We start from the raw sequence: 14,498 nt of genomic DNA, 5'->3' as shown, positions 1-14,498 counted from the left end.
ACGCCCTCAGTCAGCCAAGACAGATCTTCATTAAAGTTAGGCCTATTGCTCGTCTGCAGGGCAGAGCTCAGCTTTAGACTGGAGACTGTGAACGCTCGAGAAGTATATTAGATAGCATTATCATCCTTTAGCCATGTTGATGACCAGGCCATGAGTAGGCACTTGAGGTAGAGGAGGCCCTGTGCTTTAGGTGCTGAGATGCGGATTTGTGGCCATTCCCAGTGACCTCCTCATCTGTTTGGAGGAGTGAGATTAGCTGGGATGAGATGGGATGAGATGAGATGAGTGGGTGACGAGAAGTGCTGCTTTACCTCCTGGCCTCCCCTGTTTCACGGAGAGAGAAGTAGAGTGTGTGTGTGTGTGTGTGTGTGTGTGTGTGTGTGTGTGTGTGCGCGCACACAGTGCGTGCGTGCGTGCGTGCGTGCGTGCGTGTGTGTGTGGGTTAATGTAGCTCTTAATGAGGCTGGAGGATTAAAGTATAAGAATACTTCAAACTGACCAGCACCCTTAAATCTACCCTGGCTCCATCAGCACCACAACCCAGCTCCACACTTCAGAGACTGGAGTGGAGAGATAATGACACCATCACTGGGTCCTGGCTGTCTAGTACCCCTGGCGTTTGTCAGGGCGGCAAGGGGGCAAAGAGAGCCTGGGGAGAGGAAGGAGGGGTGGCAGTCACAGGGACTGTGACCCCAGCATGTGCCCAGGCTGACCTCTGACAACGTGTTGACTTTACCACTGAGGAGAGGAGGGAGCCTGTGTCTTTTGGATAGGTTTTTGCAGAGCTGCCTAGTTTTATACCACACCCACAGGGCCTAAACCTCTGTCTCATGTTGCCATGGAAGACTGAGGGAGTCATAGTTCTTATTATCTGGGGCTGGTAAGTATTATAGCCTACTTTGGAAGAAGAACGCGTACTGGATGGATTTTTTTATGTTGGATTCTGCACCCAGGGAAAAAACTTTAAAAATGTTTACTTAAAAAAAAACTTAAGCAACTTTTGGAAAATGGTCAGGCAATAGTGTGAGCGTGTCTCTTCCACTTGTCAAAAATGATATGCAGTTAGCAACAAAGACAAAGTCTGCAGCATCACTAAGCATCTGGCATTAAATCATTATGCCAGACGAGAACGTCACTACGGAAAAACTTTTGATTTCAAGGACTTTCCAGCTTTTGTATTTTCTCCATTAGAATATTATACTAGACCGGAATGTCTTCTCTGATTCTCTCTTTCTATGTCTGTCTGTTTCTGACTCTCACTTGACACCCCTCACTTTCTCTCTCTCTTCTCTCTGTGTCTGCTTTGGGGAGACATGTTGACTTTGAAGATATTTCACACAAACATGGGACTAAGGAATTCAATGAAAACAAAGTGGTAGACAGCAATCCATGTGTGCAATGCGACCATTCAAAACGTGTGTAAAAGTTTAGTGCAGTTTGGAGTGAAGGAGGGGTGTGGGGTAAGGTTTGAGAGGCATACAGGCGAAATGAAAAGCAATTGTTTGAATTGAGAGCATGAAGAGGGGACTGTTGGGGGAGAGTCAGGGGGAGAGAGGAGACGTACAAAAAAAATCTCTCCCTGCAATAACATTAGTTAATGAGAGGCGTCATGCTCTTATAGGGTGTATAATGCAGCGCCCGGCTCCCCTAAGGACCAGGCCCTTCAGGAGGCCTGCCATTGGCTGAAAGACCAGCTGCATGATGACAAGACAACCATGGCAAATCCTGAAGAAAGCTCAATCAGCCCCGCCATGAAAGAGCCCAAATGAGGTTTCTCCACGCACCACAATCAGGCAATGCACCTCGCCACGGCACCAAAAAAAAAATGCTTGCAATTGTGCGCCAGGAACGTTTCATTCTTCTCGATCGTGCCTCGTCGCAACAGGGACTCTTTTTTCTTTCTTTTCTTTTTTATATCCAGAAGGGGGGTGAGGAGAGGAAGGGTGGGGTAGGGGGGCCGGTGGTTTGGGGAGGGAGGGGGGTTTGCTAAAAGGACTGTGGATGGTTTTGGGGTACAATCAGAGCATAATTCGAGGTCATGTCCCCCTTGTGTATGTGGCGCATGGCCTACGCCATAGAGGGCACGACGGAGGTGGCGGAGGCTCTGGTGGTGGACAAACGCAGAACATGGACACCCCTGCGCATGACACACACCAGACCAGTGTATTACAATGCCCTGTTCAGTCGCAGAGTAGAGAAATGGCATTTCAATTTTCTCAAATGTCCTATACACTCAGTGGTGTAGTCTATACGCAGTATACCCACTTCAAAATGTCAGGAATTTCCGTATACCCACATAAAATTGATTGACCCATTATTTAGAACAGCACAAATATATACAGTATACTCACCTCAAAAAATTCTAAAATATACATTATACCCACCACAAAAAAGTAGACTACACCACTGTATATACGCCTACTGTAAGAGTGACAATAATAAAAATTAAGACCTTGAATGCGAACAAGTGACTACAACAACACAGGGTCGCAGAACAAGTTGTGTGCCCAGTGCTCAATGACAATATCATACAAAAATACAAAGTCACAATTGTTGTTTTTTTTCAACCATTAACTAAATTCTGCATTCACCCACATCTGCTATGAAAAGATTTAACTCAAAAGCATTTCAGACTCTTAGACTGTATGCTGTGTGTGTGTTTGCAGCGGGCGCGCGCGTGTGTGTGTTTGCGTGCGTGCGTGTGTGTGTGTGTGTGTGTGTGTGTGTGTGTGTGTGTGTGTGTGTGTGTGTGTGTGTGTGTGTGTGTGTGTGTGTGTGTGTGTGTGTGTGTGTGTGTGTGTGTGTGTGTGTGTGTGTGTGTGTGTGCGTGTGTGCGTGCGTGTCTTTTTTCTTTTGCTAAACCGAGGCACACGCTATAGTGCATTTCACTCCTACCGACATTAACATCCACGTCAGTCTATCAAAAAGGCCCGGCCACAAAGAAAAGGTTTCCAAAACCCACTTTTTCTTCTTCTTCAGCTCTTTCAGGTCTAAGAGAGAGGCCCTGAAATAATTGTCATGCTCCAGCGACGAATTGCGCTGAAGTCCATCCATTTTACCCCCTTATATTCTTGTGCTGGTGAATGCTAAGACACTTTCAAAGGCCCAGGAACTAAGACCATTCAATATCAGTGCGTTACCTTTGTGGGACGCTAAAATGCAGCAATGTGTAGCCACTCCAGGCGTGAATGGACACCAGTTTATTGTTGCGGGGCCGGTGCAATGGGGGGCTGGACCGGCCCCTCCCCTTCCAGAGGGGCAACACAGAGGGGCTACTGGTGCCCAGAGTGGAGGGGGAGGGACAGGGCTGGGCCCCAGCCTCCAACCCGACCCGACACTCCCTCGACCTCTGTCTAGCTCTCTCTCTCGCTCTCTCTCTCTCTCCCTCACTCTCTCTCTCTCTCTCTCTCTCTCTCTCTCTCTCTCTCTCTCTCTCTCTCTCTCTCTCTCTCTCCCTCACTCTCTCTCTCTCCCTCTCTCTCCCTCACTCTCTCTCCCTCACTCTCCCTCTCCTCTCCCACTCTTTGCCTCTCCATCTCTGTCCTGCTCCCCCTCTTTTCCCTCTCTCCACTATTTCCATCTTTTTTGCAGTTTCTTTTTTCTTTCTGTATTTCTCTCTCTCTCTCTCTCTCTCTCTCTCTCTCTCTCTCTCTCTCTCTCTCTCTCTCTCTCTCTCTCTCTCCTGTTTTGTTGTCATTCCCCCATCTCTCTCTCTCTCTCTCTCTCTCTCTCTCTCTCTCTCTCTCTCTCTCTCTCTCTCTCTCTCTCTCTCTCTCTCTCTCTCTCTCTCTCTCTCTCTCTCCTTATCCCCCTCTGTGTGCCTGGCTGCATCCAGGCTGTATTATCTGGAGACCCAGGCCGCGTATGAAAAAAAAAAGCAGGCGAGACAAAAGTCCCCATTGCTTGCAAAGAATTGGGGGGCTCCTTGGGCCTGGTGCATTTTGGGGGTCCTCCCTTGCTCTCTTGTTTTCTGGGGGTGGGGGTGAGGTTGGGGTGTTGGTGGAGGCAGGGGGTGGATGGATATGGGGAGCACGACTGATTATTGTGGACGGGTGGGGGTGGCGGGGAGTTTGACAGTGTGACGGATGGGCTATAGTTTGGTCTGAGCTTTTGTGGCTGGTGGTGTGGCCCTGGATTGGGACGTGCTGCCTGTCATTGTGCCCCACCTCCCCACCCAAAGATAGAGGCACAAGGGCCGCAACAGGGTGGCGAAGTGGGGCTCGATTAAAAAACCCAGTGAAGTTTCGGGGGCCCACGGAACAATGCAGGCAAAAGGCTGCAGACACATTTGTCCCGTGTGCTGATGTGGGGAGCTCTACAAATAGACAGCATTCAAATCCCAATGCCACACCAACAGCAGCATTACTTGCATCAAAAAAGACTATGTGTGACATGTACGTATGTGTGTATGTCGATAAATGAATAATATATAATAATAGATTAAACATATATATAATCTATAGAGTTAAGTATATGAAAATATTACTATTGCTACATGTGGTGATGACTGTATAAAACTGCCATGAGTTTGGGTCACATAAATGCAAGTGAATCGCCTGAAGATATATTGGTGACATGAATGTGAAAACTCCAGCTAATATATACAAGGGTGCTTTGGCATCGTATTATTAATTTAGCAATTAAAGGCCATCCATCCTATCAATTCATCTTATCTCTAACACTCAAATCACCCAAAGTACTTAAAGCAACTCCAATACTAGTAGGCTAATCAAATAACAATGAAGTAAACAAATCAAGCAATGAGAAGTAGAGTTGAAGTAGTTTTCAAAAGTGCAAGCTAAAGCAATAACAACAACATATTTCCTCTTTTGCAGTACAGCTGAGCCAACCTCAGGTGACTGTAGTCTGTTGTTGATGTCCCAGGAGAGAATAGAAGGAGAGGGCACACAGAGACACACAGGCAGAGGTAGACTATCTCTCTCTCTCTCTCTCTCTCTCTCTCTCTCTCTCTCTCTCTCTCTCTCACACACACACACACACACACCCTTTGTTTACTTGCTAAGTATGTGGATGTACTCTATTCCTGTGTCCGCACCTGCCCCCTTACACACTGCGCACCATGCTGTAGCAAAGCGGTGTGTTTGCATTCCAGTGTTCCTGTTGCCCCATTCCACCTTACTCTAGGGAGCATCCCCAAGGGGTGTGGTGTGTGTGTGTGTGTGCGTGTGTGTGTGTGTGTGTGTGTGTGTGTGTGTGTGTGTGTGTGTGTGTGTGTGTGTGTGTGTGTGTGTGTGTGTGTGTGTGTGTGTGTGTGTGTGTGTGTGTGTGTGTGGTGGGGGGTCAGAATACAGTGGTGGTGCTGATTATCATTCATCCTTTTTTGTCTAATGTCCACCTTGCACAGAAGAATGTCCTCAACACCAGCCAAACAAAGACACCCCACCCCACTTACCCCCCAACACATATACATATAAACACAGAGAAACACACACACACAGAAGCACACACAGAGAAACTTGCACACACACACACACACACACACACACACACACACACACACACACACACACACACACACACACACACACACACACACACACACACACACACACACACACACACACACACACACACACACACACACACACACTTGCTCCTCACAAAAGCATGAACAGTATGTTTGCTTCTCTCTCTTTACACTGTAAACAATGGGGCTACATCTTGGCTAAAGCGCAGCCTCCCCGCATGTGCGGGGTAGATAACTCATCTCTGCTTTTCATTACGTCCATTCAATTACGTAATCGCATAATATTAGCCGATGCGAGGGACGGATAACGAACGGAGGGAACGTTTATCAAAATCGAATGCGTATAATGGGGCGAGTGGTGGTGCGATTGAAAGAGATAATCCTCCTCATTGACTAATAAAAGAGTCGGGCCCTGCGGGGCTTGTCCTCAGTACACAAGTCAATGACAAAAAAAGAGAAAGAAAAAAGAAAAACATGCAGGCATGCATACTAATGAGCTCTGCCTTTCTGCCCCTCCTTTCATTTACTTTGCCCCCTTCTCCTATGCTTTATGCCCCCCCCCCTACATCTCCTTTAATTTCTGCCCCCTCTTCTTTACTTTGCCCCCTTCTCCTATGCTTTATGCCCCCCCTACATCTCCTTTAATTTCTGCCCCCTCTTCTTTACTTTGCCCCCTTCTCCTATGCTTTATGCCCCCCCCCCTACATCTCCTTTAATTTCTGCCCCCTCTATCCTGTACTTTCTGCCCCCTCTTCTTTACTTTTACCCCTCCTCCTATACTTTATGCCCCTCTCTCCTTCACTGCCCCCCCACTCCCACCCCTCTAACGGGACCACTCAATACATGTAATTATCCTCTGTAAAGATATTGAATACAAACGTATCGTATGGTATGGTATCGCGTGATATCGTGCTGTGCCGTGTCGTATTGTATCGTATCGTATCGTATCGTATCGTATCGTATCGTATCGTATCGCGTAGCGTATCGTATCGTATCGTATCGTATCATACCATATTCTATCACATTGTATCATATCGCATCGTATTGTATCGAATCTATTCCAGCGTGGGCCATGTAGGATGCTGCCTCTCTCTACTGGAGAATGCAGACCTTGCCAAATGCAGTCACACACACACTGACTAATATATTGGAGACAGACAGACAGACAGACAGACAGACAGACAGACAGACAGACAGACAGGCAGGCAGAGAGAGAGAGGGGGGGGGGAAGGAATGAGTGTGGGTACTACAGGCAGAGAGAGGGGCAGAGAGAAAGAGTGAGAAAGGCATAAAGACAGAGATGTAAAGAAAGAAAGAAAGACAGAAAGAAAGAAAGAAAGACAGAAAGAACCAATGAGTGGCCGCCACTGTCCCATCCTGTCCCGTCATGTCCAGCCGCCAAGCAAAAGTTTGACAGGTGATTAGCGACAGTCCTCCCACACACACTACACACTCTCTCCTCCCTGTGTGTGTGCCGCCTGGGCAGAAAGGTATGTTTGCTGTTTAGTGGAGGGGGACAGTGAAGACACACACCGTCTGTTCCCTCGGTGGGGGACAAGGCGCTCCACAATGACACCCGGCTGATTTGATGGACTCCACTGGCTTTGTCTCTCGGCCAGGAACAGGAAAGCCTAGTGATTGGTGTCAAATGGCATTCCGGGGTTTTAATTGGGAGGTGTGTGTGTGTGTGTGTGTGTGTGTGTGTGTGTGTGTGTGTGTGTGTGTGTGTGTGTGTGTGTGTGTGTGTGTGTGTGTGTGTGTGTGTGTGTGTGTGTGTGTGTGTGTGTGTGTGTGTGTCAGTGTGTAAGTGTTTGTGTGTGTGTGTGTGTGTGTGGGGGGGGGATGTCATGTCATTTCGGTGAGGGAAGGTACAGGAAATGGGGGAGGAATTAACATTTGAGTAGCAAAAAAAGATTTTTGCAGGACAAATGTTGACTTTTAATGATAATATAAGTGGGTGTTAGGCGTGGGAGTGAGAAAAAACAGAATACCATAGACTGAGATGAGAATGGTAGCAGGGGGTTTGGAGATGGATCTGAATCACTGGAGGATACCATATAGACTGTCTAAGGAGAATACTGGCAGGGGTGTGGGCGCTGAAATACTGGAGAAACGCTGAGAAAAGAGGAGTGCTGTCAACTATGGGAGGCATATACTCTGGCAAACTTGCTCCTTGTACTACAGCAGTTGATATTTTGCATAGGATGATATTAAAAATAAGCAAGGTCAAATGTGCTGTGGCACACCAGGCATCTGGCAGTTGTTCATGGGAACCCAGGTTCAAGTCCAGTTCTGACTCTGTCCCACTCTTCTCTGCCCTTAAGCCCTAAAATATTAAATACCAGGTAGGTATTACTCTCAGATCAGACGCTCTCTCTCTCTCTCTCTCTCTCTCTCTCTCTCTCTCTCTCTCTCTCTCTCTCTCTCTCTCTCTCTCTCTCTCTCTCTCTCTCTCTCTCTCTCTCTCTGGGCATGCTCTGTATATTCCTGTGCATGTAATGGCCATGCCTCTGTGCCTGCTGGCCCATTCTCTAAACACAAACACACGTTCACACAAATCAACATCTTGCAAAGTTCTATTTTAGGCCTATACAAGTCTGGCAGCATAAATCTGACAGATCAGTATATGAGAACCTGTTAAGTATTACCGATACAATATATATGTGAAAAGCCTGTATGATATTTGGAAGGTATTATTTTTGGAAAGGCCATATTTGACACAGAAATGCATTCTCTGAGTAGCTAGAAGTAACTAGAAGCACTCAGAGAGCGCAGACCTCTGCCAAGGAAGCTGCTTGATAGAACATTTGACTGTGTCAATGGTTAACATTCCAGTTTCTAACTCCACAAAAAGAAGGCAGAAAGACAGGGTGAATGTTTTGCCCTGTCCCGCAATTCAATTTGTGGTCACTAGGGTTGTCTAGATTTATAGGCCAGCAATGGTGAAGAATCTTTAAAAAGGTCCTGGTTCCGGTTCATGATCCGGATCGCCACCAGAATTTAATCACTTGTTCCTTGAGAAATTACCAACAACTCCAGAGTTTCATCCAAATCTGTTCATAACTTTTTGAGTTATGCTGCTGACAGACAGACAAACAGACAGACAAACAAACAAACAAACAAACACGACCGAAAACATAACCTCCTTGGTTGAGGTAACTACTTATTATGAAGTCTCATATTTAAAATCACAATGCTGGAGTCAATGGTGAGGAGGGTGACCACAAAGTCATTCTTTAAAAAAAATGAAGAGGAATAACAACATTATTGTGAAATGCAAGAGGCGCCACCTTGTGGACTGTATGTGTTAACATAATAATAATGTTGTCAACTATCACATGTGCATCACTAGAATAGACATTCTTCATCATTCCTCATAAATAATTAATATATTTTCATAGAAAACAGACTTTGAAAATGCAACTTTGCATCAGTCATGTACATAAGTGTTTCACAAAAACCTCCTGAACAGATTGTCCAAATATTGTAACACAGTTGCCAATAACAGAGTGCACTCTAAGATGCAGTATAAGCACATTGAAGAGCAAATGTATATGGCAATTTTTTCTCATTTTCAGAACAATCACATTTAACCTTTATTTGGTGTTGTTCACTGTCATTGTCTCTTATTGCATTGGTGGGGACAGTGAAGTGATGATGAGAACATGGCTTTCAATATAACGCCATCATCTTCCATATTACAAATGAGTGCATCCTCTTAATTTGAAGGGAAAATCTGTGATGTTTTAAAGGTAGACATGTTGGAGCAGACTTGTTCTTAATGGTGTGTGTAAAAGACACAGGTGGTACTGTTGTAGTGCCCAGGGCTGCAGACAGCTTAGGCTGGGCCCGGGACAAAGCCCTCAGAAGGGCCCCCCACACAATACATTCAATGCAATGAAGACTTAATTCTGGGCCCCATGTCTCCCTGGGCCCGGGACAATTGACCCCTTTGTCCACCCCTGTCACCTTCCTTGGTAGTACCATTATTATTGGCAGCGTGAGATCCACTGACAGCTGACTCTTTTTTTTGTATGTTCTGCAGTGCTACAGTGGCCTAATGATCATGGAACTTCTTTTGAGATGAAAGTCCGACTCTCCAGTCGAACCAGACATCTAATCTTGCACACAGTAGCTCCATTGACTGTAAACTGTACCTAAATAAATTGTACAAGTACAAGTCTTTTTCCACAAAATCACCTGCTGAGTGTAATGTAATATAGTAAAATGTACAACAAGTATGTAACATATAGCGCAAGTTCCCAATGAAGTGCTAATCTGAGGTTGTGGTGGCCTGACTGGCGATACTGGGAGCTGGGTCTCCATGGTGGGGGAAGTGGTGAAGAGGAGGTGTCTGTGGGCTCCTGGCATCGCAGATCTGGGCCAGTGTGGGGCTGGGGCTGGGGGGCCCAGACAGGGTAGACAGCAGACCAAAGAGGGCAGACAGCAGACAAATCAAGAGGGCACAGCACGTCAGTAGGCCCAGCGTCATGCCAGCGAAGTCCATCGGGGACAGGTCGCAGTGAGGGAAACCTGCAGAGGATGAGATGGGGGAGAGAAGAATTAGAATTATACAGCATTTATAAGTAGAGTAGTATTAGATTCATATTAGGAGCAGAGCGGGTGGAAAGTAGAGAATTATATCTGTAGTGGAAGCAAAGATTTTTCAGGTACTCTTTCGGTAGAACTGGCAGAGTAAGTTATAGACTTTATAAAATATCATTTACAGTGACAGTCATCTTTACACGTGCATTTCATGGTGGAAAATCAGTGATTCTTGATTAATCAGGTAGGCCTATGTACATTTACAAACCCCAACTCCGGTGAAGTTGGGACGTTTGGTAAACAGTGAATAAAATCAAAATGCTATCATTTTCAAAACATTCAATCTATTCATTAGAAGGAGAATAGTGAAAAGACAACATATTAAGTGTTAAAACCGAGAAAAAATATTGTTTTGGGGGACATATGTACTCATTTCTAATTTGATAAATCCAACACGTCTCAAAAGAGTTGGGACGGGGACAATAAATGGCAGCAAATGTCGAGGAAGACTAAAAACAAAACAAAAGACAACACTTAACAGTTAAATACATTAACCGATGAGATGATTTTATATAAAAAACAGTGTTAATTCCTATCTTGGACATGATTTCACCAGCTTAAATGGTGGGTGTATTCCTTGTCATGTTTTGCAATGTTTTCCTTTCTGTAGTGCTTACAGTGTGACAGGTCTTGACCAAAAGCCCACCATTTTATCAACTGCTGGTCCTTATGATGGAGCCAAACTGTTAAAACATAGTAGAGAATGCAATTTGACCTTACTATGTGGCAGTAATCGAAGATCTCCCTTCAAAATATAATGCATGAGTGGCTTTTCATGCTGTTTAAAACCCATTTATACCATTCAGCACTGTATTTAACTCTACAGATGAGTGAGAACATCTTAACCAATGCACTACTGCACCCGCATGCCATCATGGAGGCTGACTTTTGAAGCTAGCACTAACACAAGTTGGATGGTCCATTTTCACTGTAGCACAGGATGTGAAATGCTCTATTATTGTCAAAAAGAATGGACTTCTACAACTTCTGCTGACTTCTGTAAGCAAAGGACAGTTGCCCATGTCTTCTGGGTTTATTTCAAGTGAGCTCAGGTGCTTAGGAGAATGTTACACCCCTGTATCATTTGCACGCATTAAGCATTCTTAATATGGTCAATTTTCAATAGCTCTAGCACTCCAGGAATTAGAGTGAGGCTACAGCCAATATATATTTCATGATGTCATGAACCTATACAATGATTTTAGTAACAAAAATATGTCTTATATACACTCAATCGTGGTAAATCAAAGGGAATTCAAAAATGTATGTAATAACTATGGTAATTATTCCCTTTGCATCTTTAATTCTGTGTGACTCAGCCTCTCTGTGATGATCTTATACCTGGACGCCTAGTATATTGTCCGTCAGTACAATTCATTTTCAAATGTTCTTCTTTGTTGTTTTATCTTATTTGGATGTTTACTAAATTTCACTGATCCCCGTCCCAACTTATTTGAGACGTGTTGGATTTATCAAATTAGAAATTAGTACATATGTCCCCCAAAACAATATTTTTTCTCGGTTTTAACACTTAATATGTTGTCTTTTCACTATTCTCCATCTAATGAATAGATTGAATATTTTGAAAATGATAGCATTTTGATTTTATTCACTGTTTACCAAACGTCCCAACTTCACCGGAGTTGGGGTTGGTACGTATACTTTTTACAAACCACTGACAAATAAATGATGTAACCCATCTGTTACTCAAAATTAAGTTCTTATTTTCCTAACACAAAAAATGGCCAGACGTGTGTGGATGATGTCACTGTTTAGTACATAGACTCTTGACTGTCTGACTGACTCACTGACTGTCTTAAGTGTCTGTCTGTCTGCCTGTCTGTCTGTATAGCAGGGTATGAAACTGAATTAACACATTCACTTCACTAGGTATTTGTGTTGCCAACTGCAACTGCAGACTTGGAGGGCACACAGGTTCTTATTGTGTGGTGGTGACACAGGACAGAGGATACAGGAGGGAGGATGTTGCTCACGTTCAGGAAATCCAAAACCAGAATAGAGGGTTTTCTTCTTTTTCTTAGTTCCACCATGGGCCGGACGCAGTAAGATGGAAGAACTAAAGGATGATTTCATCTGCTTTGGACAGATCAGGAAGTAGCGTCTGGCCCCTGGCGGTGCCGCCTGAAAGGGTTGCTTCTGTCTCTCTTCTCTCACTGTCTGTCTGTCTGTCTATCTTTCTACAACGCACGCTATTCCGAGGGCTAGGGAGGTGTGTGTGTGTGTGTGTGTGTGTGTGTGTCGGGGGGTCTGTGAGGGAAGGCCTCTCTGTGTGTGTGTGTGTGTGTGTGTGTGTGTGTGTGTGTGTGTGTGTGTGTGTGTGTGTGTGTGTGTGTGTGTGTGTGTGTGTGTATGAGTTGGGAAGGGGGGGGGTGCTTCATACCAAGAGAAGACTTCTTTCTGTGTGGGTTCCTGTTGTTTACTTTTATGCCTCCTCCTTTGTGCACTTTGTGTGGAGTGCAAATAGCATCCTCAGGGGGGTGGAGAGAAGAGGGGCATTGGGGCTTCGCATTCCTCAGCCTGGGCATCCTGCCTCCATGGCAACCCCTACTTGCCTGAGGTGGCAGGGAGTGGTGGCTACTCTCTCCGTCCTCATCCACATCTGGAAGGGTCTCAATGTGTGTGTGTGTGTGTGTGTGTGTGTGTGTGTGTGTGTGTGTGTGTGTGTGTGTGTGTGTGTGTGTGTGTGTGTGTGTGTGTGTGTGTGTGTGTGTGTGTGTTTCATCATATGAAGGCTCGGAACACAGCCTGAGCTCCTTTCTCCTGGTACTCCTCTCTCCTCATCCACTTGCTTTGGAAGGAGTTGAGGGAGGCAAGTATTGACCCCCCGATCCACACGGCGTTCCTCCTCTCCTCCGTAGCCACCACCCGTAACCCCCCTCTTCCTCCTCCTCCCCCTCCCCCTCCTCCACCTCCTCCTACGTATGTCAGTTCACTCTGCAGCCTCTCCGGTAGTCCCTGAAACAGTGTGGAGCCTCCACACAGCAACACATGGCCCCGGACAGCCTGTTTCACGTCCACCTGCAGGAGGAAATAATAACATGAAATGATTATTATATACATAATACATTAAATTATACTATTATTATTATTATTATTATTATTATTAAATCAGTAATGAAAACTTGTATTGGCCCCCGAGGGGAAATCTTGGACACTAAGACATGCATATGACATTGAAATACAAACTATCTTGTATTTACATTACATTACACTTAACTGACACTTTTATCCCAAGCGATTTACAGATATTACAGGGTATTGGTTACAGTCCCTGGAGCAGTAGATAGCTCAATGGCACCTCAGCCATAGAGGGAGGAAGGGAGTGATGGGGGCTTGGTTTGAACCTGCTGCAGCCCTGACCTAATAGTCTGTTTACTTTGTAACATTATTCCTCGGCTGGTGGGGCAACTAGGCCTAGTCTGTTTATTGGTAACTCTGGGGTTGTGAATCCACCATGTCAAGTACACACATTAGGATCAGTTATTGGAATATTTAGCAGCTGAATGCTTCTACCTCGCACATATTCAGGCAGTTCATCACCAGCGTGGCGAGTCCCGGCTCCCGCGAGCCCATGCCACTGGGTTGGAACAGAGCCTCGGGGACCAGGAACCGCTCGTGCCCTAACTTGATTTTACGGCCGTCTGGGAGCACGTAATCCATCGGATGGTGTATTTTGAGGTTCTCTGTATGGATGTCGGCACTGACATAACATTTCTTCTTGATGTCCGTGACCACGGGCCTGTCCTCGGGTATCTCTCTCCCGGACTCCTGCAGTAGCGTGCGCAAATGGAGATCCAGGCTGTTTCCCGCGTAGTCCGCGCAACAGGTGGCGCTGGGCAGATAGACGCCCTCGTGAACCGGTGTGGCGTATGTGCAGCCCGTGCCGCTCCCAACGACAAGTCCGGAAGTTCTGCCGCTCGAGTACACCGACAGCACAGACTGGTTCTCCACGTGCAGCCCCGGAACACAGAACGTCTCGAACATGACCTCCGCGAGCTTCTCCCGCTGTGTGCGTGGTCCCATTGGCGGGTCTGACAGCAACACTGCGTGCTTCTCCGAAGGAACGTTAAGCTGGCAGAAAGCGCGTTCCCACAGCCTCTCCATGGCCTCCCAGTGCGTAATGACACCGTTACGCACGGGGCTGACTGTCGGTGCATCATCAGCTGATGCGTCCGAGCCCACGAAACCAGATGCCGGGTGGTGCGTGGTGGTGGTGGAGTTGTGTTGGGTCATGTTCACGAGTGTCGGCGTGGTGTATGTCGGGCCGGCCTCTCCCGCGTGGCCCGCACGGATAGAGTCGCTCCCCACATCGAACACAACAGCCCTCGTGTTCTCCATGGTCAGCTGCCTGCTGTCCGGTAACTCCGGTTGGTCTGCCCGGTAA

General features: G+C 46.1%; 1 protein-coding gene across 1 annotated transcript; it reads right to left on the bottom strand.

The window, feature by feature from the left end:
* Nucleotides 1-12,835: 12,835 nt before the first annotated feature.
* On the bottom strand, nucleotides 12,836-14,498 carry LOC134438626 (actin-3-like). The gene is made up of 2 exons (XM_063188238.1): nucleotides 13,628-14,498; nucleotides 12,836-13,132 (listed from the first exon to the last, which is right to left on the bottom strand). The coding sequence occupies exons 1-2, from the start codon at nucleotides 14,450-14,452 to the stop codon at nucleotides 12,836-12,838; spliced, it is 1,122 nt and encodes a 373-aa protein (XP_063044308.1). The 5' UTR covers nucleotides 14,453-14,498.

This window comes from Engraulis encrasicolus, chromosome 22 (assembly GCF_034702125.1).
Source record: "Engraulis encrasicolus isolate BLACKSEA-1 chromosome 22, IST_EnEncr_1.0, whole genome shotgun sequence".
Lineage (NCBI taxonomy): Eukaryota > Metazoa > Chordata > Actinopteri > Clupeiformes > Engraulidae > Engraulis > Engraulis encrasicolus.
Note: the sequence above shows the minus strand (reverse complement) of the source record. Positions and strands in the feature narration are given on the sequence as shown.